Source organism: Centruroides sculpturatus, unplaced genomic scaffold (genome assembly GCF_000671375.1).
Source record: "Centruroides sculpturatus isolate CEXI.00-Female unplaced genomic scaffold, Cexi_2.0 scaffold208, whole genome shotgun sequence".
Taxonomy (NCBI): domain Eukaryota; kingdom Metazoa; phylum Arthropoda; class Arachnida; order Scorpiones; family Buthidae; genus Centruroides; species Centruroides sculpturatus.
Window position 1 is genome coordinate 500,068 of NW_019385210.1, and position 12,751 is coordinate 512,818.

At 29.1% G+C, this 12,751-nt stretch overlaps 1 protein-coding gene across 1 annotated transcript; it reads right to left on the reverse strand.

Annotated features, from left to right (window-relative positions):
* Positions 1-1,524: 1,524 nt before the first annotated feature.
* LOC111636180 lies at positions 1,525-12,468 on the reverse strand. Its single transcript, XM_023381375.1, has 3 exons — positions 12,258-12,468; positions 5,822-5,988; positions 1,525-2,185 (listed from the first exon to the last, which is right to left on the reverse strand). Exons 2-3 carry the CDS (start codon positions 5,985-5,987, stop codon positions 1,875-1,877), a joined length of 477 nt encoding a protein of 158 aa, XP_023237143.1. The 5' UTR covers position 5,988; positions 12,258-12,468; the 3' UTR covers positions 1,525-1,874.
* Between the last annotated feature and the right edge of the window lie 283 nt (positions 12,469-12,751).

The following is a 12,751-nucleotide window of genomic DNA, read 5'->3' on the forward strand; positions in this document are numbered from 1 at the left end:
AAGACAATGTACAATTCTGTCAATGCTTGGGGACCAAACCATTTAGAACCATTCTAAATATGCCATTTAGAAAAATCATTATAAAAAGTTTTGATACATATAAATTTGAGCTTTTGTTATTCTGGATAACATTAATCATTTGTTTTGATGTAATTTTGTTCTTATAAGCACAAAATTAAGCCATAAAACTGAAATAGCTCTATGGGAAATCCCCGTGAACTCTGACCTAGCCTCTTGGAAGTTTGGCCAGTATCTCACTGATAACAAGAATAGCTTAAGTTTAAAATCTGAGCTTTCTAGACCCAGTAGTTTTTTCTCTAAGAGTGTTTACAGTGCTGAACGAAGAAAAAAAATATACAGGTATCCCTCGTATAACATGGTAGATAGACTACATTTCAAAAAAGTGCCATGTTATGTGAATCTGCACTATATGAAACAAAGGACTAATGTAAAACAGGGTTATGTTCCGAAAGTTAGTAATAAAAAAAATTATACCATTCTTTTATATACTTTTGCTAAGAGAAATATGTTTAGTATAGCAATCAATACTTTCTTTCCAATCAATAATTAACTAACAAGCACAATTAAAAATACTGTATTAGATGTTAATATTAATTTTAGTTAAACAAGGGCATTTTCTTTTTACAAATTTTCTTTTTACTTCTGAGTGTTTTTGTTGATCTTGATCAGAAATATCAGCAATGTCTTCACTTTTTATTTTTCTCATAATTTTCTATGGATAACAAAATAAAAATATGTTATTAATCAATAATTTGAATTTATTCTAGCAGGTCACATTTATTCAGTCTAGTACAGAGCGATTTTTTCCAGAATTTGTGCTTGAATACCGAGATACTGCTATATTTCATTTGTCATTTTTAAAAATGATTACAGGTATACCTCGCCTTACGTCGGTAATTGGTTCCAGGAGAACGACGTAAGTCGAATTTACTTGTCTCCGAATCTACTTGTCACTAGGCTAAACCATAAATTACCATTCCCGGTTCTGTATNTATTTGTGATTTAATTTGTACATAAAAAATACATAAAAATAAATTTTTTATTTAATTCCTATTTTCTCCCTGCATTTTTTTTTCCACAATAACTGTATACCTACTTTTGCACCCCCTGTATATTCAGTTATCTTTACATATTAACTACAAATTAAAGAATCTTTTCCAAAAATTGCCATAATTGTTTGCAGAGAGAAAGCCTACACCTTAAAATTACAACAATAAATCAAACTAAAATTTGTATGTTTGATTACTGTATGTTCTATAACAGACAATCCATAGTTTGAAAATGTTTTTATGCATTAAATAGTACCTGCTAGAGTGATTTTAAGGTGTAGATTTTTTTAAATCTTTTTGTTCCTCCTCCAGTTTATGTGGTTTCATTATAATTATTTTAATATTTTTATATGTAAAATCTCTATTTTTCAGTTGTACTTATACATTCAAAAAGCATCTAAACAAAATTTTAGAAAAATAGTTTCAACATTTTTTAATACATTTCATTTTAAACATCTAGTTAATGATTACAGATCACTGTTTCAGAAATTTTAGTCTTGATACGTTAAGTTTATCATAACATTAAATTTGTTTTAAACTTTAAATTATTAATGATTTGAAAGATTTATTAAATATATCCTATACCTAATCTTGCTATTCATTAGAGTAAATTATATTTTAATTATTACACACTTAATGTAGTTATAACATTAATATTTAGCATTTAAAACATGACAAATAGTTGATAAGAAAACTTTTAATCCATCAAAATAATCTTCAAAGACCAAATATTGATCTTAGTAAATATAAAATGTACACATTAAATGAATTAAAGTATTTCTTAAAGATTAACAGCTATTATATTTACCAAGATGTTGGACTAATGGCATTCATATCAAAATTAGAAACAATATGTTTTTTATGAGTTGTGAAAATCTTACAAAATTTATATATATATTTCACGGACAAATTTATAACAGCAAAATTATCTGAATGGCAAACTTCAGATGACATTGGAATGTTATTAGTTTCTAGAAGGTTAGCTCCAATATTTTTATTCCAATTATTAGAAAGGAAATTATCAGAAGATCTGTCTTTAGTTTCAAAAAATTTTTCAGAAATTTTTTCATCTTGATTGATGTTGGCAGTTTGCTGATTGCAAGGGGAATGTGACACTGAAAACACAAAAAAGTATATATATTATTTATAGGCATAAAAACATGGTGTTCACAAAATAAGTTTACAACATATTCTATTAAAAGAAATACACTTGATGGATCTCTTGATTATCAAAAGATCCATCAAGTGTTAAAAGTTTTTTAACTCATATACAGTGTCATAACTAGCCATTCCTGTGCTCTGTGCAAGAATTTGCATTTAGGTCCCTTAATTAGGTTTGGGAAAATAATAAAAAAAAAATACAAATCCTCAAAATATTGAAGTCAAATAATCTTATTATTATTATTTGACTGCAAGTAAGAATGCAAATAATCTTAATATTATTATTTGTATTCTTACTTGTTTTCACAAACATACACGAAAATACAAGTATGGTGACAGGACCATGCCGTGCTATGATACAGAGAGACGGCCGCATCAGGTGGCACCATACGGGGGTGTGACATAAGCAGCATTTAAAGGGCGCTATTTCGAAAACTTGCATTGTACTGAGAAAATTACTGCACAGTCCTGTATGGTGACTATGTTGCTGTATTCACACTGTAACCTAATCTAAGTTAGGCAAGTTAATATAGGTAGGTTGAAAATACAGTATCAGTCAGTTCTGCCATTCATTCGAATGTTCATCTTGGTGAGCTGAAACATCTAGGGTTTAAGTAAGGCAAAATCTAATTGCCAGACAACAAAAGGCAGAAAAAATTAAAATTTTAAAATTTTTATAGATGAACAATAAGACAGACTTTTATTTTATCAAAATCATAGAAATTTAAAAACATTGACTGCTAGTAGAGACTTGTAATATATAACTTGACATAGCTTACCAAAGATTAAAGCTTTCAAAATTCATATACAACTTTACCACCATTTTCTATCATCTAATGAAAACTTAATCTGAACAGAATTATAAGAGGAAATGTAAATTTCTCTCAATCATTACACTTGTTTACAGAATGACAACAGATAGCACTTTATGTACCATGTGTTTACTTGGAATGTCTTCATTGCAGTTATTCATAATCCCTCTTCCCGTGGGATTTTTAGCTCATTATTTATATTTAACCTTAGTTATGGCTTCTAAGATGATGCAGTTGTCAATGAATACTCAGTCTGACACTTAATATATTGATAGATGACTACTAAGACTTAGTTTAGTATTAACAGTCTATAGCACTTTAGAAATTTGTAATGAATATAATTAGTGGTCAAGTATGTACTGTTGTTGTTATTATATGGTCTTGAATAGCCAACAAAACTTAATCTTACAAAGTTTTGGAACCATGCATATCAGAAAAATGATCATCATCCAGTGTCATATAACTTCCATTCTCAAAATTCTCATCTATACTCCAGACTCCATATTTGTATCAATTTCACAAACAAAACTTATATATAATAAAATTAGACACAGTCAGTTCTTGATAAGATGAAATATGCAATATGGACTACATTTGATGTTTGTTAAACATTTAACGTTAAAAATATTTAATAAGGTAAACTGTTCTTGCAGAACAAACAGAATAAATGATAGTGTTTCAGTACGATAAACTTTTCTAAATTTGACATTGGTAGTTTAATAAAAATTTTCAAACTTTGAATGAAATTTATCTACACAACAATTAAATCTGAAATTACTGTAAGTTGCTCAAATAAAATCAATGCTTTTTGATGATAGAGTTCAGACACCAATTTGGAGACTGGAATAATCCAACAACAAGCACATCTATCAAAGAGCCTTAATTGAATTCCAGCAAGATTTAATTTGTGCACGCCTTCTTCCAATATCAAGAGATCAAAATATTCCAATCCCATCAGGATACTTGAAGTATTGAAAATAGTTAAATCTGACAAAAAGGACAATTGTATTAATTTTACATATGAAAAACAATTAAGGTAATTGTTTTTTGTCCCTGGAAATCCCTATATGATCATGTGACCAACTGTGACATAGGGACATTATAATGGAATGTTCTTGTTTGTATTTTTATAATTTTTGAGTNATTCGAATGTTCATCTTGGTGAGCTGAAACATCTAGGGTTTAAGTAAGGCAAAATCTAATTGCCAGACAACAAAAGGCAGAAAAAATTAAAATTTAAAAATATAATTTCTTATATTTTTAAATTTTACATTGAACAGCATTTTGGGCCCCCCTTCCAAGTGGGCGCTGTGTGGGTGCACTTGTTGCACCTGCTTAGTTACAGAGCACTGTTCATATGATAGATGGCCTTGAGTGTCTCATAGAAGGAAAATCATTGTTAAATGTGAAAAGAAACGAGAAGGATTATGCCACAAGAAAAAGCAGTTTGTGTTTTTTGCAGAATCAAAATCATTAACAGTTTAACAATTTCTGAACAGAATACAAGAAACAGTTGCCAAATACGTGAGCCATTTACAGCCTGGCACACGTATTTGTAAAATCTAAGTGACTCGTACAACATGGAATTCATATAAAACGGAATTATCAACAGTGTTATAGGGGGAGGGTCGACTGTACAATATAAAAAAAAAAAAAAAAAAGGAAATGCATTATATTAGATTTTCATTTATTAGAGAAATATTTAAAAATTTAAAACAAAAATCAAATTATCATGTATCGTACAAAACCCTAAATTTTATATGGAGAGACAGAAAGAAAATTTAATCAACAAATTAAAGAACATGAAGCAGCTATATGATTAGAACACAAAAAATCACCACAGTTTAAACATTGTACTGAAAATAATTGTTCAATAGATAAAAATAATTTTAAAATGTCAAATAAAATACGTTCTTTAAATAATTTTTTAAATACGCGTTTATTAAAAATAATAAAAAAATTTAATTTAAATAACAATAAGTCAATTGATCTAAGATGAAATGACATATCAGACGGAAAATTTAGATTACTCATTGTAACACTAAGGTTTGCAACTGATACAACAAATGTATCAGTTGAAATTTAGGCTAGTTATAGAATGTTAACCAAGAATTGTAAAAAAATACAATTATATTATGAAATAATTTAAAGAATTTTTTTTGTATTGTAGAATAATTCAAGAAACTGTATAAATAGTAAAAAATATGCTCAAATGAAAATGTGGTTTAAATGTTAGAATACAGTAATGTTGCATAATGAGTGATGTTTACTGTAATTAGAAAAAATTCTGTGTTGATATCTTTTAAAATGTCTGAAGAGGGGCCAGCTAGGTCTATGGCCCAAAATGCATAATTTTAACGCAAATGAATAAAATAAACTTGTCTTCTAAGTTATATCTGTCCTATTAAAAATTAGTATTGATAAAGTTTCTACATAGCATTTTTTTACCTTCAAAAAATTTATATTTTTATATTTAAAAATTACCAATTCATCAACTTTTATCTTGTTTTTCAAAATTAAATTAATCTTATGTTAATTTGAATCTATGATCATCCCAAATTCCATTATAATTAGTATTGTGTCAGAAATTTAATATTGGTGTAGGAATTAATATTTTTTAAATTCACAAATCATGTTAAAATAGTATATTTTAATCATGATGTATGTATCAATTTGTTAAAATTATGATAGGTTATATAAAATTCAATAAAATTATTGTATTTTATGATAGAAATTTCAAAACATTAAAAAGGTATTTATTTTAATATAAAGACTTACCAAAAAATGCAGTATTATCACAGAATCCAGATCTTTGAGAAGCAGAATCTGACATTTTTAGAACAGAACTGAAGATCCAGAAAAGATTTGGTTTCATCAATGAGGAAAAGTCACATTTACTGCTTGGAGCTTTTGGAGATTCCATGGATAAGATATTTTCAGTCATTCTTAAAAGAAAAGACACATCATATGTTAAAATTAAAAAGATTTTAAATCATCATCAAGAATGTTAACCAGTTATTTTAAATAAATATTTTGTTTAATTGATACTAATCCATGTAGATTAGAAATTTAGGCTAGTTATACAAGCATTTAAAAATAACTTGAGATTTGATTTCAAATAAATCAATTTAATAACAGGGAAAGACATTTCAATAAAGTGAGATTAATAGACTAAGGTTTCAAAACTAAGTCAAATGAAAATTAAAGTCACTGGGGCAAAGCACTGAGTAAAATGTAATTAAGTTTTACTTTTTTTCATGATTTTTATTGGTTTATTTCCAAGAAAACAAATGACATGTTTGTGTATTCACTTCAAAATCAGTCAATTTTAATTTTTTAGTTCAGCATTAATTCAAATTGATCATTTATTAGTAAGTAACTTCTGTTTAAAAGTTTTTCTGATATGTAGGGCTATAGAGTTGCATAAAAATCAGCTGACTCCAACTTTGCCTGACTATCTGACTCCAACTCTGACCAGGGCGGATTTGTTACCAAAACAGACCCGGAAATCCTGATGTCATCACGTCCTCAGAATAAAAGATTCAATAAAATAGAGTTCAAATAAAGATAGAATGTAGAAACTTTTTTATTCCAAAGCTAAAAGACTCCTCTAAGTAATGATACAGTCAACATATAAATATGTATTTGATAATTTTTACTTTTCTGGCTGTTATGTATAACAGAGGGAAAGTGTAGCACTTGGTCAAAAAATGAACCCTCTCAAATTTTTACATTTTTTGATTCAGAACACCTTGAAATTCTGAGATATGCAAAAGATTTGAGATTTTTTTCTATATGTGTGGATGTTAGACTGTGGGGGCATGATTTTTTCACCCTGTTTGAAGCCTAATAACTTCTGTGGTTTTTAAATTGGAGTCGGATTGTTTAACACAGGAGTTATTAAGCATCAAAGTAGTTGAACTAAATCGTGTTCCTATACACATTCTAACATCTTAGGCAAGAACATCTTAACAGGTTTCACTGTACTATTATAAAATGACAAAAAGCTTACTTTTAAGGGTAGAGATGAGTTTTATTTTTTAAAAATTGTGAACGCTAATAATGAGTAAAATATTCATTAAGTTCAACCACACTGGAGATATGACACAACCCCTTCTATGTCTTCACCCTGTCAACCTTTAATTAAGAACCAAAATTTAATAGCATTAATGCCTCTTTATACACAGAATTATATACAACCAAATTTTGTTTCTTAAACTTTACCCATTCTGAAATATTGTTTATCTCAGAACAGAAAATAAAGAAATTAAACACATTAGATACCAACACACACACATGCATAAATTTTTCCCCTTTTATTGACTTTTTTTGGGGGGTTTGGGAGGTCTCCAAATGTGTAGATGTGCAAAAAAACTTGGAGGGTCAAATTTAACATGATTCCAATACATTCCATTTTATATACATAACAAGTTGGAAAGTAAAAAGGAGTTGGAGTCTATGACTTTTTTGATGACCCTGACTAAAACACCAAAACTCCACAGCCCTGCTATGGCAAAAATTCCAATATGAACTTTTGGTCAAGACTGGAAATTCATATATAGTTAATCAGTCTCCAGTCTCTAAGCTTTCCACGTATCTCTATTTTCATCTAACTCACTCCATCCTTGAGATTAACAAAGGACAGAAAAATCAATTAATTTGCAAGCTCTAAATAAACATCACAAGTATCAAATCATCATCTGATGTAAAATGTCTTCTTTAGAGGTTGAAAGACATGTAGTCATACGGTGATATATAAGGTGGATGGTTGTGCCTCCCAACTGAACTTTCAGTGTTTATCTTACTTGTTAGAGTATGCATTGTTGTGCAAAAAGATAATGCCTGAACGGTTTCCTCCAATCATTTGTATTTTAGTGCTACTTGAAGACAACTAATTCAATAATGATTTGCATCAAATAGATTTTTGGCTGCTTTGCAACAAGAAACTGGATCACAGCTTAATCAATGTTAGAAAGATTTTAGACAGTACTTCGGCACCCATTGCTTTCATCCTAGGTGCATGCCAGACCAATATACGTTTGGAAATTATAAAAATGAATTTGTCCCAACAATAAAAAATGATTTATTGTTATAAAATTAAATTTAAATCCTGCATTACTTTAGGGTGTCCCAAAAGTAATGCAGGATTTAAATTTAAAAAAAAATTATTATTTATTCATTAATTGCCAAAGTTGTAAAATCATTTTAAAGGGTAAACATTGCAATTAAATATGGAACAGAATATCTGACAAATGCCCCCACAACTCTTCCGACACATTCATTCTTTTGACAAAATTTTCAAATTTGCACAATTGCAGCTCAAATCCATCAATAACTTTTCAAATTTCTGCTTTCAATTCAGGAATTGTTCTTATTTTAGTGACAAATTTTGGACTTCACAAATCCTGGAGAAAAAAGTTGTACAGTCAGATTGCATGACCTTGGTGGACAATTCTGATTGCTGTTGCATGAGAGGAGTTGTCCATGAAACTTCTGTCTCAACAACACTGTTGTTTTGTGTGCTTATGACAGGTGACACCATCCTGCTGGAACTATGTCACTCAAACCCATGCTGTCCAAATGAGGCCATAAAAACTGATATCTTGCAATAATGCACACCATTTAAACAGTAACTGCATTTTCTGCCTCATTTTCAAACAAATATGATCCAATCACACCACTGGTCCAAAATCCACATCAAATTGCACTCATAGGGCATGCAATGGTTGTTCTTTGCACAATCTTTGCATTTCATTTAGCATGTTTCTTCTATCAAGAATGCCACATAATTTGTGCAGTCATAGCAAAACTTTCCCTGTACTTGTAATAAGTTTTGATAATCATTGTGTGCTCCTCCATTATGTATCACTCCATATTAACTGAAATGTGTTTACTACAAGATGTCACTTCATGCGGAACTGCCAACCCAATGGGAGAAAAATGGCACGAAATTTAAATCCTGCATTAATTTTGGAACACCCTTTATATGAAACAATTTGACTTCTTGATGCTAACTCTCAATTTTTGGCTTACCCTCAAAAAATTAACCTATGCCATTGGTTTGCTTTCTTAGCTGTTGTATCTAAGTTACATATCAAAGACTTTTATTAACTGTAGTATAATAATACTCCAATTAGTGCTATTTTCTGTAATTCTGTTTTATTATAGCATATTCACATTTTATGAATTAATTTTATTAGAAAATGCAAAAAATTCTAAAGCTTTAGAGCCCTGATGTGATCAGTTTGCTAAGACTGATTAGTGAAAAACCTAGACAAAATTACAGTCAACTGGAGTGATGGTGAGTGAGTGACAGACAACTGGGCAATGGTCAAATGGACTGTACTTGGCAATAAAATAAGAGATGAATAATAGACAAAATACAAATTTAAAAAAATTATTTTCTTTATTAATATCACCATTCTTTTCTATTGATTTACTACCTGATAAGTTTAAATAATATTTTTTAAGAAACAAGTTAAAAAACAATTTTTCAATTAACAAATATACATAAAAACAAAGACAACAATTACATAAGATTAAAAATACCTTACATTATACAGTAAACACAATATAAATTAAAGCAAAAAAGTATAAAAGTCCTTTAAAAGAATTTGTTATTAAAGAACTGCTTTTCTCTAATAACAATGCTACAGTACATTGTTCCAAAACATTTCCTTTCCTATGTTGGAAATACCTCTTAATTCAATTCATAATTTATAACTCATAGCTTGTAAATCTTACCCATATATATGTAGGCTATCTTTTTTTCAAGCTTCAATGGTCCATAAAACAGACTAGTGTAAATAACAAAATGAATTTATTACCAAAAGTTAGGTACAAACATGGTTACTTTTCAACATAATCACTGTGAAGATTAAGGCATTTGTCATATCTGTGGACAAGCTTTTCCATCCCCTTGCCATAGAATGTTGCCACCAATGACTTGAGATGGGCCCTAACGTTTTTTTGAAGATTGTCATTAGTCTTGAACTTCTGCCTTCCTACTCACTTTTCCTGTTCAGGAAAGAGATGGAAGTCACTTGACGCTAAATCGGGGCTATATGCTGGGTGTTTAAAGGTGGTAAAGACTTCCACCTCTTTCCTGAACTGAAAACATTGCTAGTAGGACAGAGGTTTAAGACTAATAATGATCTTCAAAACAACATTTGTTAGGCCATCTCAATTCACTGGCAGCAACATTCTATAATAAGGGGATGGTAAATCTCATCCATAGATATGACATATTCCTCAATCTTCACAGTGATTATGTCGAAAAGTAACCATGTTTGTGCCTAACTTTTGGTAATACATTCATTTTGTTATTTACACTTGTCTTTGTTTTATGGACCATCAAAGCTTGAAAAAAACTGCCCTCGTGTATATATATATATATATATACGAGGGCAGTTTTTTTGCAATATATATATATATATATTGCAAAATATATATATAGCAAAAAAAAAAAATCTGCCAAATCATACGCTTACTAAGCATGCAGAAATTTTAAGTTTCTGTTGTCCAGTGAACCAATTGCCCACTTGACTATTGCCAATTGTGAAATCACCCAGTTATCGTTTATCCTCCTGGAAAACTGATAACAACAGAGCTCTAGTTATTATGAATGTGGTATATTTATATGTAATTATTTCTTATATTTGTATCTGTTTTAATTTTATATAATGCTATTTAATGCATTGTAGATCAGTAACCTAATCTTTATTTATTCAATTTTATATTTTTATATTTTAATTTGAAATTTGTTCTGTGCATTCCAATTTAGAATGTTGTTGATCCAAAACAGATCTCATGCAAGAACAAAAAATATTTGTCGAATTTACATTAAATTATTTACTGGAATTATCAAAGTTTCGATTTGTGTATGTGGTTATAGATATTGATCCAGTTACACATAGAAGTTAGGTTTGCATTGTTAATTATATTGTTTCATTAGAACTTTTAATTATAATTAATGAATAAATAGATAAAAAAATATTTTTTATTAAATTTTGAATCCTAAAATATGTGAGTAAAAAGCGATATTTTCTTAAAAACATAACCAAAAGTGACCTGGTACGAGGACCAATATATTTTCATATTTATGACTAAACCAATGTTTAATATTATAATAATACTTAAGTATGTTTCCTTTTGTGGCAGTATTAATGTTAGTTTTAACCACGCAGAGAATAATGTAAAAGACCCCTATTTCTTAAATCAGTGCCATTGAGAATAATGGGGTCCAGGGAATAGAGCAGGCTTCTTTTGACCCTCTCTTTTGTTTTTGAACAAATGAAAAACAATGTTTCTTTATTAATAAAAAGTAGTTTTAAATACTTTTTAAATTAAAAATAACAATTTATAGGACTAAAACCACTATAAGCATCTAAGTTCTCTCTGGCTCAGGAAAAATCTTCAGCCTCCCTCTCGACTACCCTGATCTCGATCATAAAATTTTCAAAAGAAAAGAAACAAATAATTGCAATTACAGTATCGCACATTCTATTATGTTAAAATAACTGGAAAAATTTCGTTCATTAATAAAACAATATACCTTACGTATAGAACGATAAAACGAACAACACAACACACTTTCTTCAACAAAATTCTAGAGAATAATTAAGAACATTTCATTCCGAAAATCTTTCATAAAACTCGACAACGGGGAGTCAGCCCCTTTTGCAGAATTGTTATCTGTATGTGGTACAATCAACCGAAAAGATGAACGAGGTCGAAACTTCTGTTTACGGGATTTTCCGCTCGTACCTTATAATGTTTAAATATCAAAGTTATTTAATTCTGCCGACATTTCGAAAATAATAGTTAATATTTGGTAAAAGTTTGTAATCGACACATCATCCTACTCCATTTCAAAACAACAGATTAAATTAATGGTTCAATTTCCAGTTTCGAGTTAAATAGTCAATTTCATTAATTATTACGCAAAACACAAGATTGAAAACAAGCCTTGACAGATGTTTCAGCTAAAATTACACTTGAAGCAATTCATTTTTTCCACTCTTAATTTATTAAATATATAACGCATTAACAAATAATACGTAACATTAATTTATCTAATTATATATTAGCTAAAAATCTAGTAAAATATTTTTTAGATATTAATTAATACATATATAAAAAAAGTTAATAGAGTATTAAATTTTAACTAAAGTCTACGACGAATATCAGAAATTAATAAATAAATAATACTTACTGATAAGAATTAAAATAGATCCCTTAACCCCCATATACATACAGTTAAAATCTCCATTTTACTAATAACAAAAATTACACGGGATGAACGTCACGACATCATGGCGACTAAACAGCACAAAATACTCTAGTTCGGTTACTAAGGTCGAGTTACCTTAAAACGCAAGCGCATTGGTAAAGAGGACAGCATGACACTAGTGACGTCAGAGAAGAGGAAAACACACAAAAAAAAGGAAGCAATATTCCCCGAATGTTGCATCAGAAAAATTTTATTTCATACGTTATTTTAACTTTATTTCCGAAAATAAATTATAACACAATCCTTCACCGTAACAAATTTATATTTTGCTTTCGTCATAATTGATATTTTAATTTTCATCTGTTACGTCAAGCAAAAACTATGAGTTTGGAAGGAAATTTTCTAGCGGGAAATCGATACAAATTTTTAAAAAGTTATAGTTAATTTATCACAAGAAATAGAATTTAACCTTACTT

What these genes read in the sequence shown, in the direction of transcription:
- LOC111636180 (XM_023381375.1), bottom strand. Translation starts at nt 5,987, where the DNA reads ATGACTGAAAATATCTTATCCATGGAATCTCCAAAAGCTCCAAGCAGT. An exon ending in TGATAATACTGCATTTTTTG is followed by an intron (nt 2,186 to 5,821) that starts GTAAGTCTTTAT and finishes TTGTGTTTTCAG; the next exon opens with TGTCACATTCCCCTTGCAAT.